The sequence below is a fragment of the Mesoplodon bidens genome (assembly GCF_964165515.1).
Source record: "Mesoplodon bidens genome assembly, chromosome: 2".
Lineage (NCBI taxonomy): Eukaryota > Metazoa > Chordata > Mammalia > Artiodactyla > Ziphiidae > Mesoplodon > Mesoplodon bidens.
Genome location: NC_138177.1, coordinates 97,785,222 through 97,803,421, shown reverse-complemented (window position 1 = coordinate 97,803,421; position 18,200 = coordinate 97,785,222). Strand labels below are relative to the sequence as shown.

Genomic DNA, 18,200 nt, shown 5'->3' with positions numbered 1-18,200 from the left:
AACATAAATTTTGAAAACATAAGTGATGATTAGGTGTCCTTCAATTTAAAAATCACTTTATACAGTACCACTTTTTTTCTTTCAAAGAAAAACAGTGTTAGTTGAAGATACCAATATGTAAGTATTTTACATGTGATGATTATAAAAACAGGAGTGTGATCATAGAAAAGACCACATATTTCAATTTACAGTATTAATACTTTACAGACCAACTAATGAATCCTATATAGCCATAGCTCTGGTACTATAGCATATATTTGAAAAAACTGAATGGTGTTATTTGAAGAGAAAATTATTGGTAAATTCTTAGAACTTAAATTTGAAAATTATATCTTTTATATGTTAAAAGATATTATTAAAGTTTGGCACCCAGGATTTCTTACCAGTATACAATTCTATAAAAATGTATCAGAGGTTTCCAATTGCTGATCCTCAGAAAATGACTGCTTCCATCAGCTCTCAGAGTAACTGGGTCTGGAGAAGCCTCTGGCCCTGATCAGCTTTCAGTTTAACCCAGTGTACCTTGCAGATGCTCTTTTCTGTTTGCCATGATGTAGAAAAGTCAGGAAACCACTGATTTACATATGTAAACAACAGGAATTCCAGGTGGTACAAAACATTTAACAACAACAACAAAAATCTCTGGTGTGTGTGTCATAAAATTGTTTTCCAAGTAACCATAGGAACTATGAAGATGTTCAAAAGCTCAAAGATTTGGTTCATCAATATAGACAATAATCTCTAATGATAATAATAAACAATCAAAATTAGGCGAAGAAATAGGAACGTTCTAAAATTTGTTGTTTCTGCATGCACCTGGAAACTAAGCATCAGGGTCCACAGTGAAAACTGCCTAATGTCTAAGAATTCAGTATTCTTCGCTTGAAAATTTGACGTTATCGATAACTACTTTGACATCTTTAATACTATTCACATCAAATTTATCCAACCACATAATGGCAGCGTACGAATTATGATATGGCTTAGGCAGCTGTAACAAAAAGACAAAAATATAGTGACTTAAGATTTAAATTATACTTATTTCTTATAAAAGATTAAGTAGGCATTCCAAGACTGGTGTGGTAGCCAACCCATGATAGGGAGCTAAGTTCTTTCTCTCATGCTGCTCTGCTGTCTCCAGCACTTTGCTTCCATCTCTTAATCAAATATGGCCCCTCCAGTTCCTTATATCACCTCTACCCAGTGGCAATGAGGAAAGGGAAGTAATGTCTTTTAAGGGCATGATCTGGTGTATATATCCCTTCTGCTCACATTGCACCAGATAGGATTTTGTCTCTTGTCACACCTAGCTATAAAGGAGCTTGCAGTGTAGTATTTTGTTTGTCAGCCATGTCTGTCACTGAACCTTGAGAGTTCTGTTACTAAAGGAACAAAGGGAGTATAAGGTTTGGAGTACAGTCACAGACTCTGTCAGAGACTGTATTTTCTAAAGCATTTGAGAGATTCTGTGTAATATAAAAGAAGTGAATGTTGCTTCCACCTTGCATGGAAAGTGTTGCGTATCATAATGTCCTTTCTATGAAATAGGTTTTCATTAAAAAGTTACTATCCAGGGAAAGTCAGCTTCCAGAATGGCACTGTTAAGGGCTTCACAGACCCTCTACCCTGCAAAACAGCTATAACTGATGAAAATTGTTTTTAAAAGACTAAAGTCTCCGAAAATTGTCCTAAGGGCATTCAGCACATGGAGAGACATTTATGCAAGAATATGTACTAAACCTCAGAAAGAATAGTGAGTCTGTGACATTTGAACCACAACCTGCTCCTCCCTCCCTACCCTTCCCCAGTCAGAGTGATGATAGGTCTGTTCCTAGCAGGTGCTGCCAAGGACACCAGGCTCCCTTTCTCCCTGGCTCCCAGTCTAGGGCTGTGGTTGAAAGGGGCAGGCTTACAGCGTTTCTCATTCCCCCCTTTCAGCACTATGTTACGGAAACTATTCTAGGCATGAGCAGATGAGAGGCCTGAGGCTCCCTTCCTCCACCCAGCCCCCCCTCAGAAAGAGAAAGTTCTACTTCATGCATGGCAGGTCAAGAATACTGGACCCTTGCCCCAGCTTGCTTGTGGGGTCGGGGTTCCACACCTGGAGAGGAAAGCCAAGAAAACCAGAGGATCCTATCCCTGCCACCACTGGTGGAGCAGTGACACAGGTGTTCTGCCCCCGGGAAGAGATGTGCAGTAAGAACAGAGTAAGAATGGAACTGACTTTATTTGGCACATAGCATGGGAAAGTTCAAGCCTGTGAGCACTGTTGAAAACAATGGAGGCTTTGGTGGTAAACAATCCAAAGGAGGCTGGTATCTTCATGAGAGCAACATGCTAAACCATAGGCCAGCTACTGGTCTAACAGAGAGAACCAGGGAAAGAGACAGCTAACAAGAGCCTTCTTGGGGTCAGAACAAGCCTCAAAGACAGGCCTCAAAGACTACCCATGCCAAGGGACCCAAATTTAATTGGATCACATTGCAGTGCTCCAGAATATTATTAAAAATAATAGCACAGTCAGCCTGAGTAACAACTCAGGAGAGAAATAGCTGAGTGTGATACCAACAGAAGCAGACAGCTTAACAGATTTCAGGGAAAAAGACACTTAAGAGAGCCCTGCTAAAAACCACCATCACCCAAGGCTGACTACCCATGGGCAAGGCTGCACCCTGAGTCGCAACATCAGAGTCTGCACACTGTGGGGGAAATAGACTTCCCTAAAATAGTCCAGACAAGTCACAAACCAGCAACCAAAAAGACCTGGAGGGGATGGGATCAATATCCAGAATTGCTACAATATGTTATCTAAATCACCAATACTCAACAAAAAATTGAGACATGTAAAGAAACAGCAAAGTGTGGCCCTTAGGCAAGAAAAAAACAGGCAACAGAAATCACCTTTGAGAAGTCCTAGATGTCATACTTGAAATAGACTTTAAAGCAAGTATTATAAATGTATTTAAAGAATTAAAGGAAACCAAATTAAAGCAGTAAAAGAAGATATTATGATGATAGCCCCTCAAAGAGGGAATATCATAAATAGATAGAAATTTTTAAAAAGAGCCAAATGAGAATTCTGGAGTTGAAAAGTAAATACCAAAATGAGAAATTTCACTAGAGCTGTTCAGCAGTATGTTTGAGTTGAAAGAAGAAAGGGTTAGTGAACAGTGACTATGCAATCTAAAGAACAGAGAGAAAAAAGATTAAAATGAACAGAGTTTCAGTGAAATGTGGGACATGGAAACATCAGAAGAAGAGGAAAGAATGGAAAAAAATACTTGAAGAAATAATGGCTGAAAACCTCCCAACCTCCAACATTAATTTACACATCCTAAAACTCAGGGACCTCCAGATAACATAAACAAAAGAGAGCTACACTCAGACACATCATAGTAAAAATTTTAAAGCCAAAGATTTAGGGAATCTTGAAAGTAATGTCTTGAAAGGCAGAGATTTTCAGAGTCAATTAAAAAATAAATAAATAAAACAAGATCCAAATATATGCTGTCTACATGCCACACACTTTAAATTCAAAGATACAGGTAGGTTGACAGTAAAAGGATGGAAAAAGATAAACCTGAACTGGTTAGTTTAGGAGTTCCCTCTCTGACTGCTGCAGAGATGGCTCAGCCTTGGGCATACACAAGGTCTTCCAGACTGCCAGAGGTGAATGGGATTTCTTTTTAAGGCTGGCTTCCTAGAAGTCACCCTAGGTCAGAGTGTACTTCGTTGTTCACTCGGTATGCCTGCCTCTCCCAGAATGAAACTAACCCCAGACTGGGAGGTAAGGGGAGAGGGCATCTCCCATCTTGGCCACACCTGCCTGGAGCAGAGCACTGGGGTAGAGCTTCCATAACACGTGGTTGGTCGGGTGGGATAAGGGAGCAGGTTGTGGTTCAAGTGCCACAGACTCTTGCTATTCTTACTAAGAATTAGTAGGTTTTCTTGAATAAATGTTTCTCCATGTGCCAGATGCCCTTAGGACAATTTCTAGAGTCTTTTTTTACTGGGCTGATCTGGAAGTCCATCTTTCATTTTTAATTTTGATACGTATTAAGACATAGTTTGGAGTTTAACTCCTCTTCCATATAGAATGAGAAAAAATACTTTTATTAGCTAATGTTTAGAATTCTTTCATTTTACACTTGATTTTGTTTCATAAAATTGAGATAAGAAACAAAGTTTCAGGATTTTACCATGTAAAAAGTTGGAGTTGCCTTAGCATTTACTCTTAATAAATGAAAATCCAAATTGGATATAATTATCATGACATTTTTCTCTTATATAATCTTGAATTTCAATGACTATGATGATAAATCTTGGGAAAACTATCTTGATTCAAATTTGAAGAACTATCAATTTAACTTTTATTACAGCATCTCTGCTTCTTATGTATTCTGTCTATTAAATAAATACTAAGTAAATCAGTGACTTACTAAATGATTTATCATATAAGTGAAACTAAAAATAATAATGATTTTAAAACTCTGTAAGGATTGTAATGGTTCTCAGCTGAGTGAACAAGGCATGACCACATTCATCTCAGCCATAGAGCAAAATGGTTAGACTGCAGATTCTGAAGAGACTTGCCCAGTTCTTTTCCTGGCTGTGTGACTTTTGCTGAGGTACTTATCTCAGTCTCTCATCTGTCAAAGGAACATAGTAGTATGCCCTATATCATTTGGAAGGGCATGAGGGTCAATAAATTAATGCACTTAACAGTTCCTGGCATATGGTAGGTATTGAATAATTGTTACTACTTTAATGTACATTAACCACTCCTGAGCATGAATTTACAGGGCATTAGTCCATTTTAAAGATGAAGCAAGGGGCTTCCCTGGTGGCGCAGTGGTTGAGAGTCCGCCTGCCGATGCAGGGGACACGGGTTCGTGCCCCGGTCCGGGAAGATCCCACATGCCGCGGAGCGGCTGGGCCCGTGAGCCATGGCCGCTGGGCCTGTGCGTCCGGAGCCTGTGCTCCGCAACGGGAGAGGCCACAACAGTGAGAGGCCCACATACCGCAAAAAAAAAAAAAAAAAAAGATGAAGTAAAATGTGTCTAAAACAAATTACCTCCAATGTTGTAAACACTTGAAATACCTTGCAAAACTCCTGATTCTGATTCTGAACTTACTGATACAAATGGGTAATAAGATACAAGCTATACCCTTGTTCTTTGAGTATATTTTTTTAGCAGTTTCTCAGCCTCACTTTTATCAGTTTTATCGAAACAATATATCTTATTAACCTTTCAAGATTAGCTATACAAAGAGGTTGCCTATGAGAGAACTGAGTTTTCTTCCATCAGGATTGTCTAAGCAAAATTAAAAACAAAAACAAACAAACAAAAAAACGCTTTCTAGAATGAAGGCTCCATGAGCACCTGAACCTAGCTCCCTTATTTGCTATAGAATATCTAGCTCTCAGAACAGTGCCTGGGATATATGACACTTTCAGTGTAGATATATGTGGACCTATGAATGGATTTTGTGTTAACATGCTGTCCCCAGGCAGTGCTGTCATCACATGCTTGGGTAGATGTGCCTGGGCCTCAGCTGGAGTCTGGGCCAGTTTGAGAGATGTACTGAGAAGAGTGGGTGTGATGAGGAAGGGCATGTTCAAGTAAAGAGAAGAACTAAAATGTAGCAAACCTCCCTCCAGGGTTTAGGGGAGATGAGAAGGAAAAGAGAGGGCACAAAAGAGAGAAGCAAAAATTTAAGGCAACCAAGATAACGACACCTTTTGTAAATCAAGGAAGAGGTCTTTTGTAAATCAAGGAAGGACTAATCAGTAATGACAAATGTTGTAGAACTTGAAAGTGATGAAAATGAGAAAGTAACACTAAATTTCATGATTAGGAGGCTGGAGTAATCTTGGTGGAGCACTGGCTGTAGAAGCAGATTGTAGTGGGAGAAGGAATGAGAGTGTGGGGAGAAAGTGGAAGTGGTAGATACAGGTTGGATTTTCAAGACGTTTGGTCTCGATACTAATAGACCCTGCAGAACTTAGAGAAATAACTGCATTTAGATAAGGTGTGTGTTTGTATTCTTAGCTTTGGGGAGATACAAGCATATTTAAAGATCTAGATGAAGGAATCTCACCTCCCCCCCACCTCAAAAGAAAAATAAAACCCACAGGAATACATGATATGTAGGAGAAAAAGATATAAATGACATTTTGCGTTCTAAGGATAGGTAAGAGACAGAACCTAGAGCTTAGGTGGGGCTGAAGGAGGGCCCTGTCACTCAGGAGACCAGAAGTAAAAAAGAGAAGCTCCTGGGGAAAGTAAATGTCAGGGGGCTCTTCTGCCCTAGAACCTAACAGCCAGACACTGAAAAGCCTAAACCAGAATTGAAGATACAGGTAACTTTCTGCTTTAATGAGGCCAGAGAACTTGAAGTCAGGGCAAAAGCCCAGTCTGCCTTAAAGGAAAAGATGTCCTTTAGGTTTAGAAGGTGCATTCCAAAATATAGTTCACCCAAGGACCATCAAAAGAGGCCAAGGGGGCTTCCCTGGTGGCGCAGTGGTTGAGTGTCCGCCTGCCGATGCAGGGGACACGGGTTGGTGCCCCGGTCCGGGAAGATCCCACATGCCGGGGAGCAGCTGGGCCCGTGAGCCATGGCCGCTGGGCCTGCGCGTCCGGAGCCTGTGCTCCGCAACGGGAGAGCCCCGCGTACCGCAAAAAAAAAAAAAAGAGGCCAAGGACAAGACCCTTCTTAACTCCCACTACAATAGTAAACAATTTATACAATGGCATTAATAAATGTGTTGATCCTATTTACTATCAATTAAAAACTCTTACAACAGAAAAGAAAAATGTATGGTGAAATAGATGATAGGATACCACAACCAAAAAATTGTTTTCATACTACAATATCATTATAAAATATTGATATCTAATATATAAAAAAATGAGTGATAGATGTTGATATTTTATTTTACCTTTAAACTTAACTTCAGTTTAATTACATGATATTACTTTATGTTTCCTTTTTCTTTAAGCTTCTAAAAGTAAATGGCTCCAGGAACATCCAGAAAGTGCATATAACCTTGTGAATTCCCCACACTTAAAACCTGCCTGGGTCTTAGACAGAGCACTTTGGCATTTATCCTGTGACGTTGCAGAAGGGAAATACAAAGAAAGAGGAGTAGCTGCTCTGATTGAAAATGATCATCAAATGAATGTCAGTATGTATAGAGGAATACCACACTAAAACAGTAGCAGAATTTCTAAAGTGTAAAGTAAATGTGTGGTTGAAAATCATTTAGAGCCTGTCTTTTAATATGGTAAATAATGTTTCGTAAAAAGATTTTAAATGTGTATATTTTAAATATTGATATTTTTCAGTGCATTCGAAAAATAATTTGGGAGGATATTTTCCCAAAGATCCATCTCTGGGAATTTTTCCAAGTAGATGTTGACAAAGCAGTTGAACAATTTAGAGGACTTCTTACACAAGGTACAGGATATACACTAGAATGTTTCTATCGATTTTAAGAAATCTAGTATTACTCTTTGAAGCGATAACTTCTCTTGGTTAACACATTATTAAATCTGTTATTATTATATGATATTTGTATTGTTTTTGATGCTCTAAAACTATGATTCTGGAAGCTATCTTAGAGTTAGCAGAGATACCTAAAGGGCATGTCATAATACATACTTACTTCCCTCGGGGACTGTTTCTTACATTGATTCCTTAGCACAATGCTCAGAATACCGTAGAGCTCAATATGTATTTGTTAAATGCATGAATGGCAGGTAAGCAGAGCAGAGTATTTCAGCTGCCAAAGACTCAAAACAGGCTTTGAAACTGAGAGATGTAAGTCTTCTGTTGGCTAACGTAGGAATCTTAACTGAGGTAGAGGGGCTTCTAGCTGATGGCTCCTACCATTAAGGCTACCTAACCACTAGTGAGACTGACTCAGGTACTAGCCAGTAGCAAAGATAAAGAATCAGATCTTCAGTTAAGGACATAATTAACCTTAAGAAGTTAATCATTATGTCCCTGACAAAGTAGGATAGGAAAAAACATGCTGAAAGAGAAATTAGGGTTTTTCGGAGGCAAATCAGAAAAATTATAAAGAATGTATCTACAATTAGTATAGGACAACCTAACAGCAAGGATCTTTGATGGCTAGAAATCCTCTTCCTCATCCAGAAACTAGAGCTTGCGTAGGGCCCAGAAATACTGCCTTCAAAGTAGAAATCAGTATGACCTGAGGCCCAGGAAGCTTAGGGTCAGATTTACTCTCTCAACTTTCACAATTGTGTAACACCTTATATATGAATTTTTTATATTAACTTTCCTTCATGTTTTATTTTACTGAAGAACCTCCATCTTCCCTTCCCTCTGATGTTTATAAGCTGTATTATTTATTTGCAATAAGGTGCAAAAATATAATAAATGGAATGTGTGAGTTCCTCTCCCCCAAAACCTAGAAGGAACTATCTAATAGTTTCTTTTCAGACTCTTTTTGAAAGAAATTCCAATTTTATCTAATTAGATATATATAAATCATATTCATAAGTTTTATATTTATATCTATTTTATGCACACACAAATAAAACTATAGCATATGGACTGTTTAACAACTTGTTATTTTAGTTGACAGCATGATCTTATTACAGCTAATTATTTCTTTTAACCTCTAGATAGAATACACTGTTTTAAAGTACTTGAATTTCTTTAGCCTTTTAGATAGATTATTTGCAGTTCATTTCTCATTCATTCAATACGTGTTTATTGAATCAACTGTTATGTGAAAGGCACTCTTCCAGGCATGGAGATTCAATGGTGAACATAGTAGCAAGCCCTTGCCCTAGGAGAATTTATATTCTTATAAGCAGTACTATAGAAAATATATCCTTGTAGATGTTATCTTTACTTGCTATGTGAGTAAATCTGTAGGACAAATTGTTAGACATAGAATTCATGGGTCAAAGGGTATACAGATTTCATGATAAATTTATGATAGATATTGTCAAATTGCTTTTCAACACAAGTTGTACCAGTTTACATTATCACTAACTATACCATCACCAATGTTAGATACCATTAATCTTTATAATCTTTGTCAATAAGGGAAAATATTCATTATTTTAATTTACATTTCTTTGCTTATTAGTGAAATATCTTTTCACATGTTAATTAGCCATTTATAGTTCTTCCATTAATTCCCTATTAATGTTCTTTCCCTATTTTTCTACTGGGTTGTTTGTCTTTTTTCATATTGACTCATTATTCTTTCTGATTCCTTATTATAGTGGCCTCAAATATATCCTCCTAGTATGCTGTTGATCTTTTAACTCTTGTTTATGTTGGTTTTTTTCCCCAGTGTAACCAAATTTGTTGATCTTTTCTTTTATGGCTTCTGATTTCACATTGTGCCTAGACCTTCAAACAGCAATCTGTGTTTTCTTCTGATAATCTTATTTATATTTTATTTTTAAATATTTAGTACACCTGGAATTTATATAAAGAAAATATTTAACTTTATTCTTATTTTTAAAAATGATATTGAGTTGATAATCCATCCTTTTATACTGATTTGGGGTACCACCATAATACTTCATAATGTATAATCATACACCAAATACACATGGACCTGTTAGCTGTGCTATTCCAGTGATCCGTCTTTTAGTCTACCAGTACTAAAGACTGTTTTATAATGTACACTGATTGTGTAGCTTTTTCTTTTTTTTAAACACTTCTGGCATTTTTCATGTATGTTACTCATCTGGATTAACCTCAGAAACTACATATTAAAATCTATTTAATTTTTACCTTAGTTTGTTTGGGCCTTTATAAGCCATTGCAAAATCTTTTTAGAATAAGCCAGGTATTAATTAATATAAAATCAAACCCACTGGAGGCAGTCCTGTACCAATACCTGATTTATTAGGGACAAGTTCCAGAAGAAGAGTGAAATTTCCCCCCACAAAATGTTTATTTACTTTTTTCATTTTTTATTATTATGTAAGAATATGCTTGTTGATGAAAAGGAAAACAGTATAAAAACAAACCTGTGTGCTTCTTTCAGAAAAAGTCAGGTTGTTAATGACTTACTTTTTAGAATAGAAGGCAATCTTTGAGGGAAAAAAAGTCCTAATGTTAATGTATTTGGTAGCACCTGTGAAGAAAATTTGTACCATCAACATCCTTAATGCACTAAAGAATGTATAGAATAACTGAATGCCAACTGAGGTAGAAAGATGGGACTGAGGTTGAACTGGTAGGAATTGCTGTGTTTTTCTTTTATAGTGTTTTTGAGGTTTTTTTCCTCAGTCAGTCTCTCTCTCTCTCTCTCTCTCTCTCTCTCTCTCTCTCTGTCTTTCCTTCCGTGTGTGTGTGTGTGTGTGTGTGTGCGCGTGTGTGTTAGATGGTGTGCAGGAGGATGGACAGGGAGGTAGGAAGGATGCTTATGAAATAAACATATGTTTTATTTTCCAAGAAAAAACTATAAACTAAAAATTTGAAATCAGTAACAGTTATAATCTCCTTATGCATATCTGCATTTAAGATATAATATTTTCTTTCTTTCAGAAAATAGGAAAACAACAAAGCCTGATCCAAAACAACACCTTAAGATTATTCAGGATCCTGAATACAGACGACTTGGCTGTACTGTAGATATGAACGTTGCACTAGCAACTTTCATACCACATGAGTATGTTTTATATTTTACTACATATTAAAGAGTAATATTACTTGTAAACCTTTATGGATGGTATTATTTTCATGCTATTGTTAAAAGCCTGAATATAAAATGAAATAAAGTAATTCACCATAATTCTACTACTTCAAACGCATGACATTTCCCCTCTTGTCTGTGTGCTCGTCCGTGTTCCTATACATAAATGTAAAAATGTATACAGTTGGAAAACTTCTTCAGCCATAATTAAGATCCTGATGAATATGTTTAAAGTTTCTATGACCATTATTAGAAAATTTTTAAATGTAGAATTTGTAAAACCATTATATAATGTTTGTATTGCTTTATCTGTTTCAAGTGATGGGCCAGCCGCAATTAATGAATGCTGCAGTTGGTTCCAGAAGAGACTTGAGGAATTAAATTCAGAGAAGCATCAACTCGTGAACTATCATCAGGAACAGGTTTTACCTACTTCTTTGAACTGCTGTTTTTCTTTGAGTGTTAATACTGTTTTTTATTGTTGTCGTTGATGTAATATAATTTCATGTTTTCTAGGCAGTTAATTGCCTTTTGGGAAATGTGTTTTATGAACGACTGGCTGGCCATGGTCCTAAACTAGGACCTGTCACTAGAAAACATCCTTTGGTTACCAGGTATTCCATTTTTGTTTTCTTCTCATTAAAGGTTAAAAATTGAAAATTGTATTAAACTCTTCAAATTAACCTAAATGTTTCCTTTAATGTGTGCCTCAGTACATTTCTTAAATTGAAATAGAAGTTTTGATCTGGTAACTAAGCTTAATATTAATTAATTTTGTTAGGTACATCTTTAGTTAGAGAAACTATCATTATTAACCAAATTATAATCATTTACATTCATGTTTCTGGAGGACTGCATACTTACTAATAAATTCAATGTTAATCAAATTAAGCAAGCATTTAGTTCCTTATACTTTAAGTAATGTACAACATAGATTAGGCAACTGAAGTGTAGTAAAAACCTTTGCAAAATAATGTCAATATCTCAGTGATTTTCTTAGTAATTTTATGAGATTTTTTAAGTTATTATTTAGAATATAAATCAGATATGCTATAATACTAACTCAATTTCTCAAATCCTACTAGGTTTACTCAAAATGTCTACTGATGATTTTTTTACCTATATTGCAGTTTATTTCCCATAAATGGTATCAAACTAATCTTTTCTATTCTATTCACTACGGAAGAAGTTTAATTTTAATAGTGCTAATTCACATTCTCTCCAAGGAGTTTCTCTGTATGGATTTCATACTTGATTGTATCTCCCTAGATATTTTACTTTCCCTTTTGAAGAAATGCCCATCTCCACAGAAGAATCTATGATTCATGTCCCAGATAAAGCTTGTTTTCTGATGGCACATAATGGATGGGTAATGGGAGATGATCCCCTTCGAAACTTTGCTGAACCAGGTATATCATTTTTGTTAACTTCTCTATGGATAGGGAAATAAAAGTTCATGGCAATCTCAAAGTATAAATTGTTTATTGATTTTTCCCCCCCACTATGCTAGTGTTTTTAAAACTATTTCATTACAGATGCCAGAGGTGCATACAGTTTGAGAGAAAAGAGAAGGGATTGACAGGATGGGATTCATCTTCTTCTTTTCCCTCCTTTCCCTTTCTACCCCTTATCTCCTCAAACAGAATAGCTTTTATATATCTATTTTATATTGTGGTTCTGCCTAAGAGTTTATTTGGGCAAGAATTTATTGCGTTTTTAAAAGACATTTGAAACCTCTATTATTACAACTATTTACTATAAGAGATATTTTCACTCATTAGCCAGAGGAGTATTTAAGGTATTTGAATGGCAGTTAAACTAGAAACCAGTTGTTTTAGATTCCCTCTCACTTAATACTAGCATCTTATTTTTCTACAGCTATTTCATTGCCAGGAAGAATTTTGCAGGGGACCTATCAATATATTTATTTTTTAACATTTTAGAATTAGAAGCCTGTTTTAATTACATTAAATTTAATTCAGAAATCTCATTTAAAAAAAAAAGTGTAGGGCTTCCCTGGTGGTGCAGTGGTTGAGAGTCCGCCTGCCGATGCAGGGGACACGGGTTCGTGCCCCAGTCCGGGAAGATCCCACGTGCCACGGAGCACCTGGGCCCGTGAGCCATGGCCGCTGAGCCTACGTGTCCGGAGCCTGTGCTCCACAACGGGAGAGGCCACAACAGTGAGAGGCCTGCGTACCGCAAAAAAAAAAAAAAAAAAAAAGTGTAGCTTTGGATTTAAGTATCTCTGCCCTCTCCATTCTAACCATTCTAAATGAAAAAAGACATTCTGCTCTACACCGTGGATTTAATGTAACCTGTTGCCAAAAACTGGTAGCAAGGTGGAGTTGGAGCTTTAAATGTTTTTGGTAGAACTATAGCTTTAAAGGCCTACTATTATTGTTTTCCTTCAAGAAGTAACTTAAATTTTTGCCATTAAGCACACATTTTTAGAAGAAACAATAAGGTACAATTTTAGCAAAATAGATATGCGATCCAAATTACTATTAACTTTAAAAAATTTTGTCCCATGCCATTTTAGATGTAATTTTAACCTATATATGGTTTGTGTTAGAAATAGTAAATGTGTTCTAAATACAAGTTTTTCCTTGAAGTAAATGTTTTCATTTTGTTTCTCAAACCATTGAAAGCAAGCTCCTTTCTTAACAGGTTCAGATGTTTATCTAAGGAGAGAACTTATTTGCTGGGGAGACAGTGTTAAATTACGCTATGGGAAAAAACCAGAGGACTGTCCTTATCTCTGGGCACACATGAAAAAATACACTGAAATAACTGCGACTTATTTCCAGGGAATCCGTCTTGATAACTGTCACTCAACACCTCTTCATGTAGCCGAGGTACAGAAAAGTAATTCATCTACATTAAGAAAAGAAATTCAGTATTCTCTCCTAGCTTTCCTTAAATAGAGTATACAAATATATGTTTCCTTTTGCTAGTTGGATACCAACATTGATTTGGTGGTAGTATTTAACACTTGCATAATTTGCATAGTTCTGACAATTTTTTGATGCAGCTATTATGGAGTACTGGGCTAAAAATGTTTGAGTTAATATTTTTATTTTAAGTTAGGGAAGTACATTATATTGTCTCTGATAATACACACACAACCATATTGCTGTATATATATTATTTAAACATTCATATTTTAATATTAATATTTTAACAGAATTAATCTTATTAATATTTTAATATATAAATATTAATTTGTCTTATTCTTGTTATTTTTAGGTTGCTTTCAATACATTAGTAGCCACTGTGAAGTTGAATAGCTTATTTCATATTATAATGATTATTTAAACCCTAACATTACAGCATATTGAAACTATTTTAGCCTCATTTGATTCAATTTTTATTAATTGTTTATAAAAATGTAAATGTAAACATAAAAGTTTTCTATTTCTCTTTGGGTTTTTTACAGTAACTTAAGCAATGCCAACACTTACAGCATTATCTTTTACATTTTACAGCTTTGTAAACACTTCAAATTTTCATTCTGTTTATAAGATCTTTGATAGTTTTCTAGTCACAAGTTAGTGTTCTTTGGAAATGTGTGCTTATCTGAAAAACATCTATTTCTATACTTTTAAAGCAGTATTATAATGTATATGTTTCAAGTCCTGTGATGAAAAGTTGATTTGATTTGGAAGAATTTAATGAACATTAGTTAAGATGGTAGACGTTTATTAGCTTCAAAAAATGGCAGAGGTTTTTTTGTGTGTGCCTTTATAGCAACATCAAAAAAAAAATACACTTTTAAGATTGTTATAACATTATGGCAAAAGTTAGAATATTAAAATTTAACTTGCTTAATTTTAAGTTACATAATCCTCTAGGATCTTACTTGATAGAATTTCAAGTATTTTACTAGTCTTTGTGCAAATGTTATGTTAAAAAAAACTTTTTGGAACTGATCTGATTTCTGATTAAGAGTTTTGGGGAATTCCCTGGTGGTCCAGTAGTTAGGACTCAGTGCTTTCACTGCAATGGCCCGAGTTCAGTCCCTGGTCGGAGAACTAAGATACTACAAGCTGCAAAGCATGGCCAAAAAAAAAAAAGTTTATTATCATCTGTAGGAAAAACTGGCTTCAGTCTGGTCAGACCTAATCTTTGCAATAGCTAAATGATTCACCAGTAGGGAATTTATCATGAATAGCTTAGTCAAGTGCCTGGAAATTAATGGTCTGATTAGAGGTATTAAAAACAAACATAGGGGCTTCCCTGGTGGCGCAGTGGTTGAGAGTCTGCCTGCCAGTGCAGGGGACACGGGTTTGAGCCCTGGTCTGGGAAGATCCCACATGCCGCGGAGCAACTGGCCCTGTGAGCCACAATTGCTGGGCCTGCGCGTCTGGAGCCTGTGCTCCGCAACAAGAGAGGCTGCGATGGTGAGAGGCCCGCGCACCGCGATGAAGAGTGGCCCCCACTTGCCTCAACTGGGGAAAGCCCTCTCACAGAAACGAAGGGCCAACACAGCCATAAATAAATAAATAAATAAATAAAATTTAAAAAAAACAAAAAACATAAAACGGAGGGAAATCCTAAACTGCAGTGTTATGGTTTAAATTTTTTAATGTGACACTAACATTTTTCTTCTTCCTTTTTTCCTCCCCCTTGTGTCCCTATATCTGCAAAATCTAATCTTCCTTTTTAACTGTTATATTGTCTTTATAAATTCTCTTGTTTCCTGTGTGTATTGGTCTGTTTTCTTACATATGCACAATTACTTTATTTGGAAATTCTTCTTGGATTTCCATTTTGTCTTGCGATGTGATATTTTCAAATCCATGCCTAATCTTACCTCCTCTCCTTCTCCTGCACCATCTTGCTTTTCTCTTTCTGTTACATTTGTAACTGTGCTTTTTGCAGTACATGTTGGATGCTGCTAGGAAATTGCAACCCAATTTATATGTAGTAGCTGAACTGTTCACAGGAAGTGAAGACCTGGACAATATCTTTGTTACTAGACTGGGCATTAGTTCCTTAATAAGAGGTAGGCTTATTGAAAGTGTTTTTCCCATCTAAAGCTTTAGTTTTTGTTTAAGTAGATTAAAAGGCATTTAATAGCTTTATATACAGCATTTAATAATGTTCAACATAGTTACTGTTCTTTTAAATATTCTACTCAGAATTTCCTAGTATAACTTAGTCTGTTTTCATCAGTAAAAATTTCCACTTTGGAGTAAAATATCTCATTTTAACTTGAAAGAGCAGTGGAATGAACTGATGATTCATGAACAAAACCATTTTTTTTGGTTGTTGGAAACATACAAATCTGTTTTTCATCTCCTACCTGCCTATGTGATATAATCTTTAGATTTTTCTTCATGGATTTTATATAACCAACATCCTAATAAACAACATATGTTCCCTTTTACCTGCATGAACCATTTCTCTGGTTAAGTTACAGAGAAGACTTTTTTGTCATTTAAACTAATGGACATTTGTTTAAATGTTTAAAGCAGTTTTATTTTTTATAATATTTATGTGGTCTTTTTTTGAAAGTCAGTCATGATACGAAATCTAATCTCTTCTTGGACATTGATAATGAAGATTGTTAAAATATTCTGTAATGCCTTGCAGAGGCAATGAGTGCATATGACAGTCATGAAGAGGGCAGATTAGTTTACCGATATGGAGGAGAACCTGTTGGATCCTTCGTCCAACCCTGTTTGAGGCCTTTAATGCCAGCTATTGCACATGCCCTGTTTATGGATATTACCCATGATAATGAGTGTCCTATTGTGGTAAGCATCTAACATGTTTCTTGTATTTACTGATTTTGCTAAATGTTTTGATATTTAGTTCCCTGCTATTTAGTGGTAGTAATATCCACAAAACTTCAAAATAGTGCCTTAGTGATTGTGATACAAAGGTTTTTGAGCGTTTTGTTATTTGTTTTAAAGCAAATGAATGTATCTTATCGAATGTATTTATGCACTTATCCTTTTACTTCATTATGCTGTAGGATGGCACTTTGCATTTGAAAGAAAATAAACTTTTGGGTTTTTTTGTTTGTTTGTTTTTTTATTGTTTTCTAGCATAGGTCAGCATATGATGCTCTCCCAAGTTCCACGATTGTTTCTATGGCATGTTGTGCTAGTGGAAGTACTAAGGGCTATGACGAATTAGTGCCTCATCAGGTTTGTTTATGTGTTGTTTTTTAAAATCCACAAGGCAAAAAACTTTGATCATTTTTACCAAAAGTTCTCATTGTAATTAAAACATACACATGGCTAAGTTTTAATTTTGTTCAGATTTCAGTAGTTTCTGAAGAACGGTTTTACTCTAAGTGGAATCCTGCAGCATCACCATCCAGTATCGGTGAAGTTAATTTCCAAAGTGGCATCATTGCAGCCAGGTGTGCCATCAATAAACTTCACCAAGAGCTTGGAGCCAAGGGTTTTATTCAGGCAAGAAACTAAATTATCTAGGTTTCTTTCTTAAGGTTCAATTTTAGAGTCTTCCCAATTTGAGCACTAATGTGTTTTCTCTTTGTTTCTCAGGTATATGTGGATCAAGTTGATGAAGACATAGTGGCAGTAACAAGACACTCACCTAGTATCCATCAGTCAGTTGTATCTGTGTCTAGAACTGCTTTCAGGAATCCCAAGACTTCATTTTACAGCAAGGAAGTGCCTCAAATGTGCATCCCTGGTAATGGGATCTAAAAAGTGTTATTGTGATTATATTGTTAAATTGTTAATAATAATAATAATAAATATTATTAAATTGTTACATATCATATATATTGTAACACAGTGCAAGTGTAGATGTAGTTGAGAAAAAGCATTAGAAATTTTTGATAGCTTATATTTTTACTACATGGAACAAAACCTGAAAATACTCTCAAATGTTAACATTTTTTGAGTTGTGAAGTGATTTTGTTTTCATCCTAATACATTCCCTTATCTCCTAATTTGTATAAAATGAACATGTATTTCTTCTATACCCAGGAAAATATATATGTATGTTCATGTGTTTGTATATATGTATATACGTATATTCATGTGTGTCCAAGTGTTTTATGTATGTGTATACACATTTTACATATATAAACCGAAATGAAAAATAGTTTAGTATTTAAGGCTCTTTATAATCCATCCTCACCTACCTTCCTGGCCCTGTGTCACTCCACTATTTCAACCAAATAGATATTTTCACTGTTCCCCAAGTAGTCTTACTTCTTTACATCTTTCAAGGACTAAAGTTTCACCTCCTTTGAGAATCTTTCTCTAAGTATTCAGTGAACTCTCTCTCCTCTGAACATAAAGTAATTATATTCTCTCTATATCACTCTGACACTTAGTTATAAAATACATCCTTGAGATATATCCTTAGTATTGCTTGATTTTTTTCTAGACATGTGTATTTCATTTCCTTCCTTATTATTATATATAATATATTATGGCATAACATGCTCCTGTGCATACAGCAGCTGTCCAAGTCTGTTGATTAATTGAGTGAATGAAGATTCTCATAAAATCATCAT

The 18,200-nt window shown here is 35.6% G+C and overlaps 1 protein-coding gene across 2 annotated transcripts in view; it reads left to right on the top strand.

Moving 5' to 3' along the window:
- Positions 1–18,200, top strand: part of AGL (amylo-alpha-1,6-glucosidase and 4-alpha-glucanotransferase) — an 80,745-nt gene that overhangs the window by 14,902 nt on the left and 47,643 nt on the right. For both annotated transcript variants that reach the window (XM_081223833.1, XM_081223834.1), the window contains exons 6-17: positions 7,004–7,185; positions 7,350–7,461; positions 10,549–10,672; positions 11,016–11,118; positions 11,213–11,310; positions 11,966–12,105; positions 13,364–13,551; positions 15,578–15,701; positions 16,292–16,455; positions 16,750–16,851; positions 16,966–17,121; positions 17,215–17,365. In XM_081223833.1, the coding sequence (XP_081079959.1) occupies positions 7,004–7,185; positions 7,350–7,461; positions 10,549–10,672; positions 11,016–11,118; positions 11,213–11,310; positions 11,966–12,105; positions 13,364–13,551; positions 15,578–15,701; positions 16,292–16,455; positions 16,750–16,851; positions 16,966–17,121; positions 17,215–17,365 (1,644 nt within the window). The remainder of the gene's footprint in view (positions 1–7,003; positions 7,186–7,349; positions 7,462–10,548; positions 10,673–11,015; positions 11,119–11,212; positions 11,311–11,965; positions 12,106–13,363; positions 13,552–15,577; positions 15,702–16,291; positions 16,456–16,749; positions 16,852–16,965; positions 17,122–17,214; positions 17,366–18,200) is intronic.